The following is a 15,173-nucleotide window of genomic DNA, read 5'->3' on the forward strand; positions in this document are numbered from 1 at the left end:
TGCAGTTACATTCCATACCATTCCTCTCTTTGAACAATTCTATTAAGCCCCTTTTCAATGCAGATCCTTGTTCAGTTCAGCCCTGCTTGCCTGGTCAGGTTTACTGCTGTCAGTTAGTGGGTCCAATCAGCACCACCACTTGCGAGTGATTACCTGCAGCAAAACAATTGCATAGGACTGAGACTTCTCGTTAGCAGGTCAACCGAGTGGAGATTCACACTTTACAACACAAGTAGCTAAGAATTACAAGCTAGACTGTATATGACTGAGACACCCACGATTTGATTAATGCAGAAAAATTCCACATCTTGCCCTGCAAGCATTTGAGTAAGGAAGGACTTTGATCATGATGGAGCTAAATAATTGAAGAAGATTGTATTCACCAAAGCTTCTGGAAAGAGATCTATCCTTCCAGTCCTACCCATATCATTCTTTAGAGGACATATATTTTTGGCTAATGAGATGACGCCTGTGAATGTAATTTCAGTAGTCCAAGGAGCCAATAAGCATTTCTAACACACAAATGAATGCACAAGAACAAAACAACCCACCTGAAAGGTTTTGACAACTTAATAGCAAACAATTACAGGATTATGGGAAAAAAACAGGAGAATTTGGTTGAGAACCATTTCAGCCATGATCAAATGGCTGAATGGCCTAATTCTGCTCCTATATCTTATGGTCATTAATCACCTATTGGAAAGTTGCATTTTTGCCTCCTCTCTGATTAAATGCACCCATCTGTTCCTTCTAAAGCCTCTGGATGAGCCCAGAAAATTCAATGCATCCACTCACTTATCCATTCACTAATTTGCTTGCACAGTTTTCATTACCAAGGATACCATTCTCAGTATGTCATGACTGTTTTACCAAGTGCTGTCTATCTACATCTTAGCAGAATATGGATTTCGGTCGGGCACAAGTCAGGAGTGTGATGGAATGCCTCCTATTTGCCTGGATGAATATAGCTCCAACAACAATTCAGAAGCTTGACACCATCCAGAACAAGCTGCCTGCTCAATTGGCACCTCATCCACATACATCCACTCCCTCCACCACTGACACTCAGTAGCAGCAGTGTGTACTGTCTATAAGATGCACTGCAGAAATTCACCAAAGGCTCTTAGGCAGAAGCTTTTGCACCCACAGCAACTGTAATCTAGAAGGCCAAGAGCAGCAGATACATCGGAACACTATCACCTGCAAGTTCTACAAGCCACTCATCATACTGATTTGGCAATATACCACAATTCCCTCAATGATGTTGGGTCAAAAACCTGGAAATCCCTCCCTCAGGTCAGTTTACAGCACTTGAAGGCAGCTCACCATTACCTTCTCTAATGTGATTAGGGACAGGCAATAAATGCTAGCCAGTCAGCAATGCCCATGTGGTGGAGGAAGAGAATGATTAAAATAAATCCAGGTTTTCAGATGACACTACTTTACAAAGATCAATAAGTTGTGTAAATTCAAATAGGATGTGTAAACAGGCAAAGATAGATTATGTGGGTTGGACAAAATAAAAGCAAATGTAGTTAATTGTGGAAAAATATGTTCTACCAGTTTCAATATAAAAAAGATAAATTGGAATATTGTCTAAATAGTGTGAAGTGAATGACTTTAAAAGACCAAAGAGAATTGGGAGTCCAAGTTCAAAAATTAGTCAAAAGCTTATTTAAAAATCTAACAAAAGAGCTGATGGAAAATTGGATCAGAGATAATAGGATCTGCAGATTCTGGAGAATCCGAGGTAACAAGGTGTAGACCTTGTTATCTCTTATGATAGAAAATTTTGGCCTTTATCTTAAAATGGCTGGAATACAAAGGGAAGAAAGTTATGTTTTAGCTGTGCCTTGGACCAAATCCCATCTGGCCTACTGCATTCAAGCTGATTCAGTGGACCTCAGACAAGATATATTGCCTTTGGAGGGGGTGTGGTGTTGCATTTAGCAAAGTGATTTTGGTGAGTTAAATGATGAGGATAGGTTATGTAAGTGTGACTTTTAAATTATCCAACTATTTGTCTGACATCCACTCCTAGATGAACAGAAGTTTCATCCAACTGAAAATTGGAAATTCAAAACATGTGGTATTCATTCTCAAGTACAAATTCTGTTCCTCTGTTATTGATGCCATCCCTTTAGTTTGGCTCAACTAAATTTCTCATAGCCTTTTTCTATTTTTGACCATGAGATGAGCTTCTGATCACCTCTCCATGCCATCACAGAGACTGTCTGTTTCTAACCTTGTAATATTGCCTAACTCCACCCTTGTCTCAGCTTGTCTGCTGCTGAAACCTTCATTTTATGCCTTTGTTCCCGCAACTATTCCAACATGTTCCTGACACACGTACCACAGTATTCCCTCCCTAAACTTGGAAGTTGTCATAAACTCTGTAGCTCTTGTTCTTAATGATACCAAATCCCACTCTTCTAATCCTTCTGCAACCCCTCCCCCATTCATTGACCTTCACTTGCTTCTAGTTAAGTAACAGTTTTGAAACTAATTGTCCCTGTTTGCAAATCTGAATCCATATCTTTCTCTTGATTCTTACTTATCTCATCTCACCTCACCATCACTGAGATTATAGATTGCATGAGATGTACCTCTTACCTTTCTTGCACCATTGCCAATAAGAGCTGACAGCCAAGTTTCCATCCTCAGCCCACAAAGGCCAATATTATAAATTGTTTCCTTTTCACAGGCACGTTCCCCCTTGTAAAATTCTACTATCATTGTCAAACTCAATTTGATTTGATTTATTATATTGTCACTTTAGTGAGGTACAGTTGTTGCAAAGTTGGGTACGTATTTGTGGATTGGAAGGTAGGGTGTTGGAATTGGATGCTTTTAAAATGATGGGAGGGCGGAGTGTGTGGTCTCTTTAAAAGATGATCTCTTTTTAGGCTTGGAGATTAAAAGAGGTGAGATGCAGGTTATACCACTTTTCATATTTCCTTTAACAGGTTACAAAATGAGGTGAGCTTCACTTTTAATTTCAGAGAGGTTTTGACCTCATCTCCATCTTGTAACATAGGGAAAAGTATTGTTTTGCGATCTACCCAGTAAATCGTACCTTACGTAGGTACATCAGGGTAATAGAATAGAATGCAGAATATAGCGTTAAAGCCGCAAAGAAGGTGCAGAGAAAGAGCAGCTCTAATATATGAGAGGTCAGTTCCTAAGAGCAGGGAAGAAGCTTTCCTTGAATCTGTTGGTGTGTGCTTTCAAACATTATTTTGTTTTCAAGTTCCTTGCTTCTACCTGTCTTTCCCATCACTTCCGTGTTCAATCTCCTCTAAGTTTTTTTCTCCCCCCTACTACTGCCACAACATTGGAATAGCCTTAAATCAATGACACAACATTGGACTTGAAACGTCTACTCTGTTTTTCTCTCTCTACAGATGCTTGCTGGAGTTTTTTCCAGCACTTTCTGCTTTTGTCACACGTGACTGTGAGGTTAATTATCCCTCCATGTCCTTTTTAATATCTTAGCAGTCCTATGCCATCCTCCTGGAGGAAGTCCTCTCTGTTGAGCAGCTGAATGGTATCACCTTGACCGGGCTTCTGTTGTAATCAGACAGACAATCTCTTTCGAAGAGTTATATTCAAACTCTCCAACTCTCAAGTGTGACTCCAAATATGGAAGCATACCTCCCCCACTTCACAAACTACACACGGTGTATGGCCTTAACAACTATCCATTGGTTTTTTTCTTCGGTGGGATTTGATATGTATTTTTTGTTTTCCAATCTCAGCGAGCTTCTATTTGATGCTGTTTCCAATATGTGAGAACTCTGGGCGTGGTCGGAGTTTACAGTTTGTGCAGGTGTTTTAAAAGCAGACGTGCGACAGCAAGAATCTGAACAGGAAAGCTGGGTATCTGATCGCCTGGACCGGAGGCTGTTGTCTCTCCTTTTCATGTGGTTACAATTGTCCACAATTCGGAGTGCAAGGGGAATCTCAGTGTGGCAGCATCTGCCGAGTGTCAGAACACCATAGTCACCCTGCCTTCTGGAACTGCGGAGGTGAGTCTCTCAGTCACAACTTTGTTGCATCTTTAGAGTGCATCGCCCACTCAGAAATGACCACAATATGGTGAGTTCAAGATCACAATCTAGGCTGCACAATTTAAGAAGCTGTTTACTCTCCATTGATTGTTGAACCTGATGTTTAATATTGGAACCCAATACCTGTCTCGAATGTATAACATTCTTTACACGGCACATCAAAAGAGAACGATTTGTCACTTCCGACAGCTGCTGGTTCCAACTTGCTGCAGTTCCTTGTCCAGGATAAAATTGGAGACGGAGGGGTCGCATGCATTTTGTTGAAATGCTGGCTCTGCGAGTTTATTTTTATGTCCAGTCAGTCTGTAGGCTTTGTTTCGTAAATAATTTTCGATCAAAGTTTATGGTTCGAAACAATAATAGTAACATCAGTTTCTAATAACAAAGTGCTGTCATTCTTATCCATCTGGGAATGTTTTGAAGTCTTTTTTTTCTCCTGCTGTAATGACAGGACCTCCAACTGAAAGATATTCCCTTTGTTAAAGCCTCAGGTTGCGTTCCTTTTTATAGCAGATCAGGACTGCCCCTTTGGGGAAAACGTCAATCACTCAACTCGACACTAATCTTGTTGGATTCACGTAACATTTCAGTCCCTCGCTCATGGGTCTCCAATTTCAATTCCAAATGTACGGAATGTAGCGTCTAGCCAGCATCCACGTAAACTGCATTTCGCAACGAGTCAAATTCACGTGGCTCATTGTAAATTTGGAGCTGCCCTTTACAATCAGATGCATCCAGCCACTTTGCGAAGAATCCCTGTTTACTGCCTGAAGCAGTCAAATGATTCATATAAACCACCAGTTATCTTGTAACTTAAGTCATCTAGCGAGTTTTGAGAAGTTTTGTAGCTCAGGTTGAGTTTCTGGATGTGAGTTTGCTCGCTGAGCTGGAAGGTTAGTTTTCAGACGTTTCGTCACCATTCTAGGTAACACCATCAGTGAGCCTCCGACGAAGCGCTGGTGTTATGTCCCGCTTTCTATTTATCTAGTTAGGTTTCCTTGGGTTGGTTGGTCATGTCATTTCCTCTTCTTTTTCTCAGAGGATGGTAAACTGGCTCCAAGTCAATGTGTTTGTTGATGGAGTTCCGGTTGGAATGCCATGCTTCTAGGAATTCTCGTGCGTGTCTCTGTTTGGCTTGTCCTAGGATGGATGTGTTGTCCCAATCAAAGTGGTGTCCTTCCTCATCTGTATGTAAGGATACGAGTGATAGTGGGTCTTGTCGTTTTGTGGCTAGTTGATGTTCATGTATCCTGGTGGCTAGCTTTCTGCCTGTTTGTCCAATGTAGTGTTTGTCACAGTTCTTGCAAGGTATTTTGTAGATGACGTTTGTTTTGTTTGTTGTCTGTATAGGGTCTTCTAAGTTCATTAGCTGCTGTGTTGGTGGGTTTGTGGGCTACCCTGATGCCGAGTGGTCCAAGTAGTCTGGCAGTCATTTCGGAAATGTCTTTGACGTAGGGGAGAGTGGCTATGGTTTCTGGGCCCATTTTGTCTGTTTCTTTTGGTCGAGAAAAAGAAACAGACAAAACTGGCCCAGAAACCATAACCACTCTCCCCTACGTCAAAGACATCTCCGAAATGACTGCCAGACTACTCTGACCACTCGGCATCAGGGTAGCCCACAAACCCACCAACACACTAAAACAGCAGCTAATGAACATAAAAGACCCTATACAGACAACAAGCAAAACGAACATCATCTACAAAATACCTTGCAAGGACTGTGACAAACACTACATTGGACAAACAGGCAGTTAGCTAGCCACCAGGATACATGAACATCAACTAGCCACAAAACGACAAGACCCACTATCACTCGTATCCTTACATACAGATGAGGAAGGACACCACTTTGATTGGGACAACACATCCATCCTAGGACAAGCCAAACAGAGACACGCACGAGAATTCCTAGAAGCATGGCATTCCAACCAGAACTCCATCAACAAACACATTGACTTGGAGCCAGTTTATCATCCCCTGAGAAAAGAACAGGAAATGACATCACCAACCCAAGGAAACCTAAACAGGTAAATAGAAAGCAGGACATAACACCAGCGCTTCGTCGGAGGCTCACTGATGATGTTACCTAGAATGGTGACAAAACGTCTGAAAACTAACCTTCCAGCTCAGCGAGCAAACTCACTGTGTGATCTTGTGCTGGATGTTTTGGTTCAGTCAGCTTCTGTTTCAAAACTGTACTGTGATCATTTCTGCATGTAATGTATAATGGTGACTGGTTTATAATCTTAGGCCATCTACCCTTCGCTGAGGGCCCAGCCAAATGGATGTTAATGGATAATATAGTGGGTGTCTCTAGTTTCTTGAAGAAATAATCTAATTTGCGCTGCTCACTAATTGGTGCAGTGTAACAGAGCCCCAACTGAATAAAGATGTACTACCGCATCTCATACTTGTTGGATGACAACAATTCTATGCCTGAAATGTAAGATTCTCCTTTGGATTCTCCTTTGATCTGCCTAACTATTCTGACTGCCCATGTCAAGCTGCATCTCAGGAGCACAAAAGCTGACGTTTCGGGCCTAGACCCTTCATCAGATGAAGGGTCTAGGCCCGAAACGTCAGCTTTTGTGCTCCTGAGATGCTGCTTGGCCTGCTGTGTTCATCCAGCCTCACATTGTATCATCTTGGATTCTCCAGCATCTGCAGTTCCCATTATCTCTATTCTGACTGACCAAATTGTTTTCAATTCTCAGCTACTTCAGATTCCGTCTCAACACTCTGAATAGTCGTAACAACTTTACAGGAATTAGTGCAGAACGAACAGTTCAGGAGAACGTGAAATGAGTGAGGATGTAGGTCCAACTAGGCATCTCTACTAGACAGGATCACCTGCTACCTTGTTATGTTGCTTTCTGAATGAATTAGATGTATATTTTAGCTCGGGATAAGTAATATACCAGTTATTTAGACAGACATGTTCACTGCTCAGGATTTCAGCCATGTCTTTGAGAGAAGAATGCAAATTCAGGTAAGAGGCTAATGTTATAAATCATTGACTATGCAGAATCATTGATTAACTGACAGCCCCCCATTATCAGAAGAAATTAGTTCCACTAATTGTTCAGTGGCCCAGGCGTTAGGAACATGAGGCATGACAATTTTTACTAGGAGACAGAAGTCTTCTTTGGTTATCTTCACTGTATGGATGTACATTGTGATATAAAAAAAACACAGAAAAATGGTGAAATTACTCAGGGTGTGGCAATACCCATGGAGCGGAACAGAGTTAACATTTCACGATTCGAATCTTTTATTGGAACCGAGGTTGGGGGGGGGGTGGTGGTGCGAAAAGTAGCGATGTCATGAATGGCTATATTCCGCAGTATGAGAGGAGAGCTGACCAAGTAACCAAACTGAGGAATTTGACATCTTAGCCTTTTGACAAAATGGGATGCAAGAATGTAGGTCAAACTAAGCATCTCTACTAGACAGGATCACCTGCTACTTTCTTATGTTGCTTTCTGAATGAATTAGATGTATATTTTAGCTAGGGATAAGTATTATATACCAGTTATTTAGATAGACATGCAAGGAGGAGCACCAGCCTCCTATTTGATGGAAATATGGCAAAGGTTTTTCCACCGGGTTTTTCAGTGGGCCATATCAGTGATAATTTGAGGAACTCCTCTCCTCTGGAGCAGGTACCGTCTAGCATATTTTTGTGCTCTTTTCCCAGATTTTGTAAATATGTTTCCAATACCACATCCATTTTGGTGGAATGAGCACCAGAGCTCACCAACAGGCTCCCACCAGGCTCTCACTTAAGGCAGGATGGATTTTTCAATTCAATGATTAAGCCTTCTGGTCTTGCATTGTTGTCTCTTCTAATCCTGGAAGCATTGAATCCCATGGAAACATATTTAGCACGTGCTAAATTTTCCTTACACTTTTTAACTAAATGATATTTGTTTGCTAATCCAGAAAATAAGTGAAAAGTGACAGATCATGCAAAATAACATCACAGATTTCATCTAGGGTTGAATAGCTGAATTATTCTAAAGTGAAAGGTAATTTGGATAATAATTAGTTCATAATACTTTAGTTCTGATTTTTTTATCTTTAGATGAATACGGGGATGAGGTCCATCAGTGGAAGTTTGTATTCTGTCCTTTCCCTCACAATTTTGGGTAAGTTTTCTTCCCCATAAATTTTCTTTAGCAGAAATGAAAGATTGGACAGAATTTGCTTTTTGAAGTATACATTTTCCAAGTGTCTGCCTGCAGCCTAGTGAATCACGAGTATCAAACAAACTGTAAGCAATGAAGCCCCCTTTGTCAGGCTCCTAAAACTACCCACTAATATCATTATAGTCTCACAGTGTAAGTCAGTGTCTGTTCTTTGTATGACTGCACTCCTTACAATGGTGTGTAGTGTAGGTGTGTTCTCTGAGATGTGAGATAGCAGTACAATGAAAATAAACTATTTATCATTTTGTGTTTAGTGACAGAATTAAATACTCCCCAAGGATTACATTTGGGATGCAATAAAGATTTGCTATGGTACGTCATAGTCCTGAAGAGCTCTTCACTTTCTGCAGCCTGAATATTCCCATCCTGTCAATTACATAATGCAAATAACATTGAAGGCTTTATGATTAATGTATGAATCCACTAGGAACTAGACTAGGAGTTCCCTGGTTCATTTCAAATAGTCCTATCAATAGAAAGATTATTAGCCTAATTATCTATGAAGCTAAACGCTGGAGTTAAAAAAGTGCTCAACTTTCTAATTTGGAGATTTTAAGTAATATTAATAGACAGTAATTAAAACTGAGGCCGAGCTAAAATAACAGGAATTAGGGTATAGATGGCATAGGTTCAATCAGCAGAGTTTAGAAGCAAATGCTTATCATACCCATACATTCTCCTTTATACATTTTTGGGCTCACATTAAACTCATTCAACAACCAATTACAGCACTACTGGCCTAAAGATTGTGAATACCGGAAAGTAATAAAAACATCTGAAGCTTGCATATGTGAAAACTGCTGGCTAGTAAATAGCCCCATATGCACATGGCCAAGAGGAACACAAAAACAGGAAATCTGATGAAATAAAGTCAAGGGCAATTAATTTGGAAGAACTAGTAGAAAATGAGTGTACAGATCATATGATTAATGGAGCACTCTGTTAATTATTGATGAAACAACATTTAGAATATTGTGCGCAAAAGAATTTTTGCCAATTGTGGAGCGGCCAGAGAAAAGATAAGAGTGACCGGGAGAGGAAAAAATGTAACTTGGCTTCATTGATGAAAAGTTTGAAAGTCCATTTTTAAATTATACTAATAACAGAAGGAATGCTAGGTAATTTATTAGTGACCATAGTATGCATAAAATGGGTGCGAATTTAAAAATGTTATGTGCTAGCAATATTGCAAACTTTGGTATGAGCTATAAGGAAGTATGATAAACAAATTTGGAGTGCATATAAATGAGTTTAAGTACGTAGACTTCAAGTGATTGATTTGTTTTCTTTGAACAGTCTCCCAAAGCTGTGGCTTGCAGCAGCTCATGGCTGACAAAGAAACAATCGTGAAGATTTTGTCTTCAGGAAAGTGTAAGTTTAAACTTCAAGGATCGAGTGAGGGAAAATATGGTTAAGGGAGAAGCAAAGTAATGGAGAAGGGCAGTAATTTGGCTAATGATTGTCAATGACAAGAAGGAAGAAAACATGCAAATGTAAGAGTACTTCAGCAGAGGAGACCAAAGATTGTAAGCTTGATTTTTAAAAAAAGTATAGGGCCTTGTACTTAAATCTATGCAGCATTTATAATGAATAGGATGAATTTTTCACACAGACAGAGAATCATAGAACCTTTACAATGTGGAAACAAGCCATTCAGCTAATTAAGTCCACATCAGCCTCTGAAGAGCATCCCCTACCCTATCCCTGATATCCTGCATTTCCAATGGCTATTCCACCTAGCTTCCACATCCCTGGGCACCATGGGAAATTTTAGGATGGCCAATCCACCTAACCTGCACACTTTTGGTCTGTGGAAGGAAATCAGAGCATCTGGAGGAAACCCATACAGACCTGGGGAAAATACACAAATTCCAAACAAACAGTCTTCTGAGGGTGGAATTGAGCCCAAATCCTTGGCACTGTGAGGCAGCAGTGTTAACCACTGAGCTACCATGCCACGCTTTAAAATTATAAACATATAATTTGTACGATTTGATAGGCATGATAGGAACATGGCTGAAAGTTGACCAAAGCTAGACCTTAATGTTATTTGTCATATTGAAAGAACAGGAAGCCAGGAAAAGCATGCTGGGTAGTTTTCTTTTCATTAACTATGGCATTAACTCAGTACTTAATTTGTAAGATCAAAATGTAGAATCAGTTTGGGTAGAGATAAGAAAAAGTAAAACTAAGGGGTCATGTGTAGGGGTATTTTTGAGAAACCATAATGGCAAAATAATTGTTGTGACAAACTTTTACGGAGACATCTAACAACTCTGCACAATTATTTATTTATGAGAAATGGACAACTCTTGAGAAAGATATATCACCCATAGCTAAATAAGGAAGTTAAGGCTGGCATTAAGTTGGAAGAAACACTGTATAAAGCTGCAAAGATCAATCATAGGTAAACAATTGGACAAACTTTAAGAACTAACAAAGAATGACTAAAAGGATAAAAAGGAGGCAGAAAGAAGCATGTGAGAGAAAGTTAGCTAGTAATATGAAAACAGATAGTAAGAGTTCCTACATGTATTTGAACAGTAAATGTTGGTCTCCTAGAGAGTTAGTCCAGGGAGTCAAAAATGGCAAACAAAGAATTGGCAGGTATTTTATACAAGTACTGACAGCAGAAGACTTAGAAAACCTCCTAAATATAATAGAAAATTGAGAAGTAATGGGGAGGAATGAACTTAAAACAATCGCCAGGGAAAATGTGTTAGGAAAACTATTGGACCTAACGGCTGACGTATTCTCAAGAATGGATAACCTGTGTTCTAGGATCTTGAATGATTTGGCAGCACTGACAGTAGATGCATTCATTATAATCTTCAATAATTCCTTAGATTCTGGGCGAATGCCAATGGATTGGGACTGAGTTCCTTTTGGATCATTTTGCTAGTGCAATTAGGAGGGCTTTAAACTAACTTGGCAGCATTGTGGAAACCTAGAAAGGATAATAGAGAAGAATTCTAGGGCATGCAGACTCCTTAGGGATGCACCTGGCATTAGCATACAGATTGGTAAACTAATAGGTGAAGTCAGAATAGGAGTGAAAGGAAGGAATTCTAAAGCAGAGTTAATGCGCATGTATGTAAATGCATGCAGTATAGTAAATCAAGTTAGGGAGTTAGAGACACAGATTGCAATGTGGAAGTATGATGTTGTGACAGTGGTAGAGACCTTGTTCAAGAAAGGGCAAGACTGGGTGCTTAATATTCCTGTGTATGAGATGCTCAAGAAAGATAGGAAAGGAGCATTAGCAATCTTGGTTAAGGAGGGCATAGCAGTGTTGGAGAAGGACAGTGTTTCAGAGGGTTCAAGGACAGAGTCAACTTGGCTACAGCCACCAAATAAACAAGGGATAATTAAGTTGCTTGGTGTTGTCTATAGATGACCAACTAGTGGAAAGGATGTAGATGGAAAAATCTGCAGGGAAATTGTGGAGAAATAACAGCATTGTAGAGGAGTTCTAATGGGGACCTCCATTTCTTGACTATAGACCGAGATTCTGGTAATACAAGCAGCAGCATGGGGCATGTATTCCTAGATTGTGTTCAGGAGAGTTTCCTACAGCAGTCTGAGTCCAATCTGATGAGGAAGGAGGAATTGTTGGACCTCATTCTTGGAATTTAGAAGGTCAAATAAATCGAGTGTCAATGGGGAAACATTTAGGATACAGCAATCATTGTAAAGTAAGGTTCAGGATAGTGTTGCAGAATGACATGCAACAATCCAGAGTGAAAAAGTCAATTAGTAGAGAGCTGACTTTAATTGAGCTGGAAAGGATTGATTGAAATAACAGATTGGTGGGAGAAACAGTAACTAAACCACCTTCAAGGAGCTTGGGTACAGTCAAGGTGTGTATATATAGGCAAGTCAATAGAAGAAGTAGGACAAACAAATCAAGAGTTCCTTGGATGACAAAAAAGGGAGAAATTAACATTAGAAAGAAAAGAAAAGCTTATGATAGGTATAATGCAAAAAAAATTACAATTGAGAACCAACAGGAATGCTGAAGATTGGGGAGGGGTGGTGGGGTGTGGAAAAACAAGTAAGAGAAGCAAAGAGGAATTATTACAAAGACTAGTAATTAACAGAAGAGGAATCCCAGAGTCTCCTGCGTAAATCTAAACAGTACGAGAGAGTTCAAAGGATGAGTTGGGCTGATCATAAACACAAGGAGACAGGGGCATTGGACAGATTGCTTGTGATTAAAGTTATCAAGGAACTGGGACTGGATAAGATACATTTAACAATTTTGAAGGAAGTGAGGGACAAAATTGTGGAGACGTTGACCATTATTTTTCAGTCTGACTCCAAGGAGTTATATGGCCTTGTTCAAGAAATTCTGTAAGAATAATCCCAGCAATTACAGACCAGTTAGTTTAACTTCAGTGCTGGGGAAACTTCTAGAAGCAATTATTTCAGATTAGCAATCACATGGATAAAACTGTGTTGATTTAGGAGAGTCAACACAGATTTCTAAAGAAGAAACTGTTTAACTTGCTGGAGTTTATTGAAGAGGTACCAGAAAGGGTCAATGAGTGTTACCCTGTTAATTTGATTACATGGATTTCCAAATGGCATTTGATACATTTCCTCACTAGTCTGTTGTGAGACAAAGTTATAGGTCATGGAATGCAAGGTTCAACAGCAATGTGGTTACAAAATTGGCTGAGTGATAGGAAACAGAGTAATGGCCAATGGATAGTTTTCAGGCCGCAGAAGGTTTCTCTTGGAGTTCCCGAAGGGTTGATGGAGGGACCCTGGCTTTTCCAGGTAAATGTTAATGATTCGGAACTTGGTGTGCAGGGGACAATTTCCAAGCTTGCTGATGAAACAAACTTGGAAGAATTCTAAAATGTGAGGGGGGCAGTGTGGAACTCCAAAAGAGCATTGGCAGGTTGGTGAATGTGGTAAGTGGTAGATGAAGTTCAATGCAGAGAAGTGTGAAGTGATGCACTTTGGTCAGAAATGCATTGAAAGACAATGCAAAATAGGGCTACAAATCTAAAGGAGAGGGGCGGCCATAAGCAGATAGACCCAGTAGTATACGCGCATGGATTACTGAAGCTAGCAGACAAGTAGAGTGTGCAGTTATAACAGCATACAATATCCTTGGTTTTATTAATAGGAGCATAGAGTACAAGAGCAAAGAAATTGAATGTGATGTTGAACAATACATTGTTAGACCTCAGCTGGAGTATTGTGCACTGCTGCAGGTGCCACTTCATAGGAAAGATGTGAATGTGCTGGAGAGAGTGCAGAAGCAACTTACAAAGAATGGTAGAATGGTTCCAGGAATGAAAAAAGTTCAGCACGAGGATAGATTGAAGAAATTGGGTACATTGTCCATTGAGTGAAGGCTGAGAGGAAACGTCATAGAGGTTTTCAAAATCATGAGTGGGCTGGACAGAGTAAATAAGAAGAAGCTGTTTCCACTTTTAGAAAGGGAAAAGAAAGAGAGAGTATTGATTTAAAATGATGTGCAAACGAAGCAAGGGTGATGCGAGGAAAGTACTTTTCATTCAGTAGGTAGTTAGGGTCTGGAATGCACTGCCCAGAAATCTGATGGGGCCAGGTTCAATTGAAGCATTCAAGAGGGTATTGGTTGTTTATTCAAATAGAAGTGGTGTTATGTCGATGTGGGACAAAGATAGGAGATTGGGACAAGGGATTAGAACTAGTGCGGCCTCAGTTGGGTTGATTGGCCTTCTTCTGCACTGTAACAATTCCGTGGCTCCAAAATAGCAAATGTAAACCTTTTTGTTCAAGAAGGAAGAAGGCAGAAAGTCTAATATCTGATGTGGGAAAGACGCTAGAATCAATTGCTAAGGAATTAATAGAAACATACTTAGATGATCAAAATGTTGTCAGGGATGCTAGCATGGTTTGTGGAAGGAAAACTTAGTTAACTAATCTATTAAGGACTTTTGATAAAGTAGCATTCATGTTTTATTGAGGAAACCTTATAGATGTTATGCATATTGATTTCCACATGGTATTCGATAAGGTGTCATATTAAGGGTTGCTGCACAAGATAAGTGAACATGGTTTAGGTCAGGGATTTACCAAGAGTGGGTCAGGACTGAGTGGGTTGTGAGTCTTGATGCAGCAATGACTGCAGGGGAACTTTGACAAACCGTACTCCTACTCTAACAGAACTGCCACACTCATAGCACCAACTCAGTTCTCACTGAGAGCTGCAACAATTTAAGCCTCGAAATGAGGTCACATTGGGAAAAAAAGGTTGGGAATCGCTGTGTAGGGAATAATATATTCACAAGGATAAAGGGTTGGTTAGCTAACAGGAAGCAGAGAGTAGGGATAAATGGGTCTTTTTTGGATTGGAAAATTGTAACAAATGGAGTGCCCCAAGTATCATTGTTGGGGCCTTAACTATTTACAATCAATATCAATGAAATGACACCAAGATAGGCTGGACAGTAAATCGTCACGAGGAGGAAAATTGTCTGCAAAAGGATATAGACATCTAAAGCAAGTCAGCAAAAATTTGGCAGGTGGTATTTAACATGGGTAAATGCAAACTTCTCCACTTTAAGAATGGAGCCACGGTTTAAGAACAAATGATCTCCTGTTTCAGTCGAATGGAACCAATTATGTTGAGAAATTGTTGTGGAATCTTTTGACTGCAATTTGATTCAAAGTAAATCATTATATCCCATCACTAGTGCGTGATGTCATTTTAAAGACGGTAATGTTGGCTTTCAGAATAGTATTATCCTCTGTGGTAGAAATAGTGCCACCTACAATTATTTTCTCATGAGTTATGCATTAATGCTTTAAATTTTGCATCAACTAATACTGTTTGAAAGCAAAAGTGTGCTTAATGTTGAACACTTAAACTGTTAATTCTTGACAATCAGTTGTG

At 39.9% G+C, this 15,173-nt stretch overlaps 1 protein-coding gene across 4 annotated transcripts in view; it reads left to right on the forward strand.

The window, feature by feature from the left end:
* Positions 1–3,812: 3,812 nt before the first annotated feature.
* The window catches only part of LOC125451614 (von Willebrand factor A domain-containing protein 2-like), a 55,400-nt gene continuing 44,039 nt past the window's right edge, over positions 3,813–15,173 (forward strand). For 3 of the 4 annotated variants that reach the window (XM_048528948.1, XM_048528957.2, XM_048528938.2), the window contains exons 1-3: positions 3,813–4,028; positions 8,155–8,218; positions 9,575–9,649. In XM_048528948.1, coding sequence (XP_048384905.1) covers positions 8,155–8,218; positions 9,575–9,649 — 139 coding nt within the window. In that variant the 5' untranslated portion in view covers positions 3,813–4,028. The remainder of the gene's footprint in view (positions 4,029–8,154; positions 8,219–9,574; positions 9,650–15,173) is intronic. The other variant, XM_048528966.2, reaches the window with a different exon arrangement.

Source organism: Stegostoma tigrinum, chromosome 1 (assembly GCF_030684315.1).
Source record: "Stegostoma tigrinum isolate sSteTig4 chromosome 1, sSteTig4.hap1, whole genome shotgun sequence".
Lineage (NCBI taxonomy): Eukaryota > Metazoa > Chordata > Chondrichthyes > Orectolobiformes > Stegostomatidae > Stegostoma > Stegostoma tigrinum.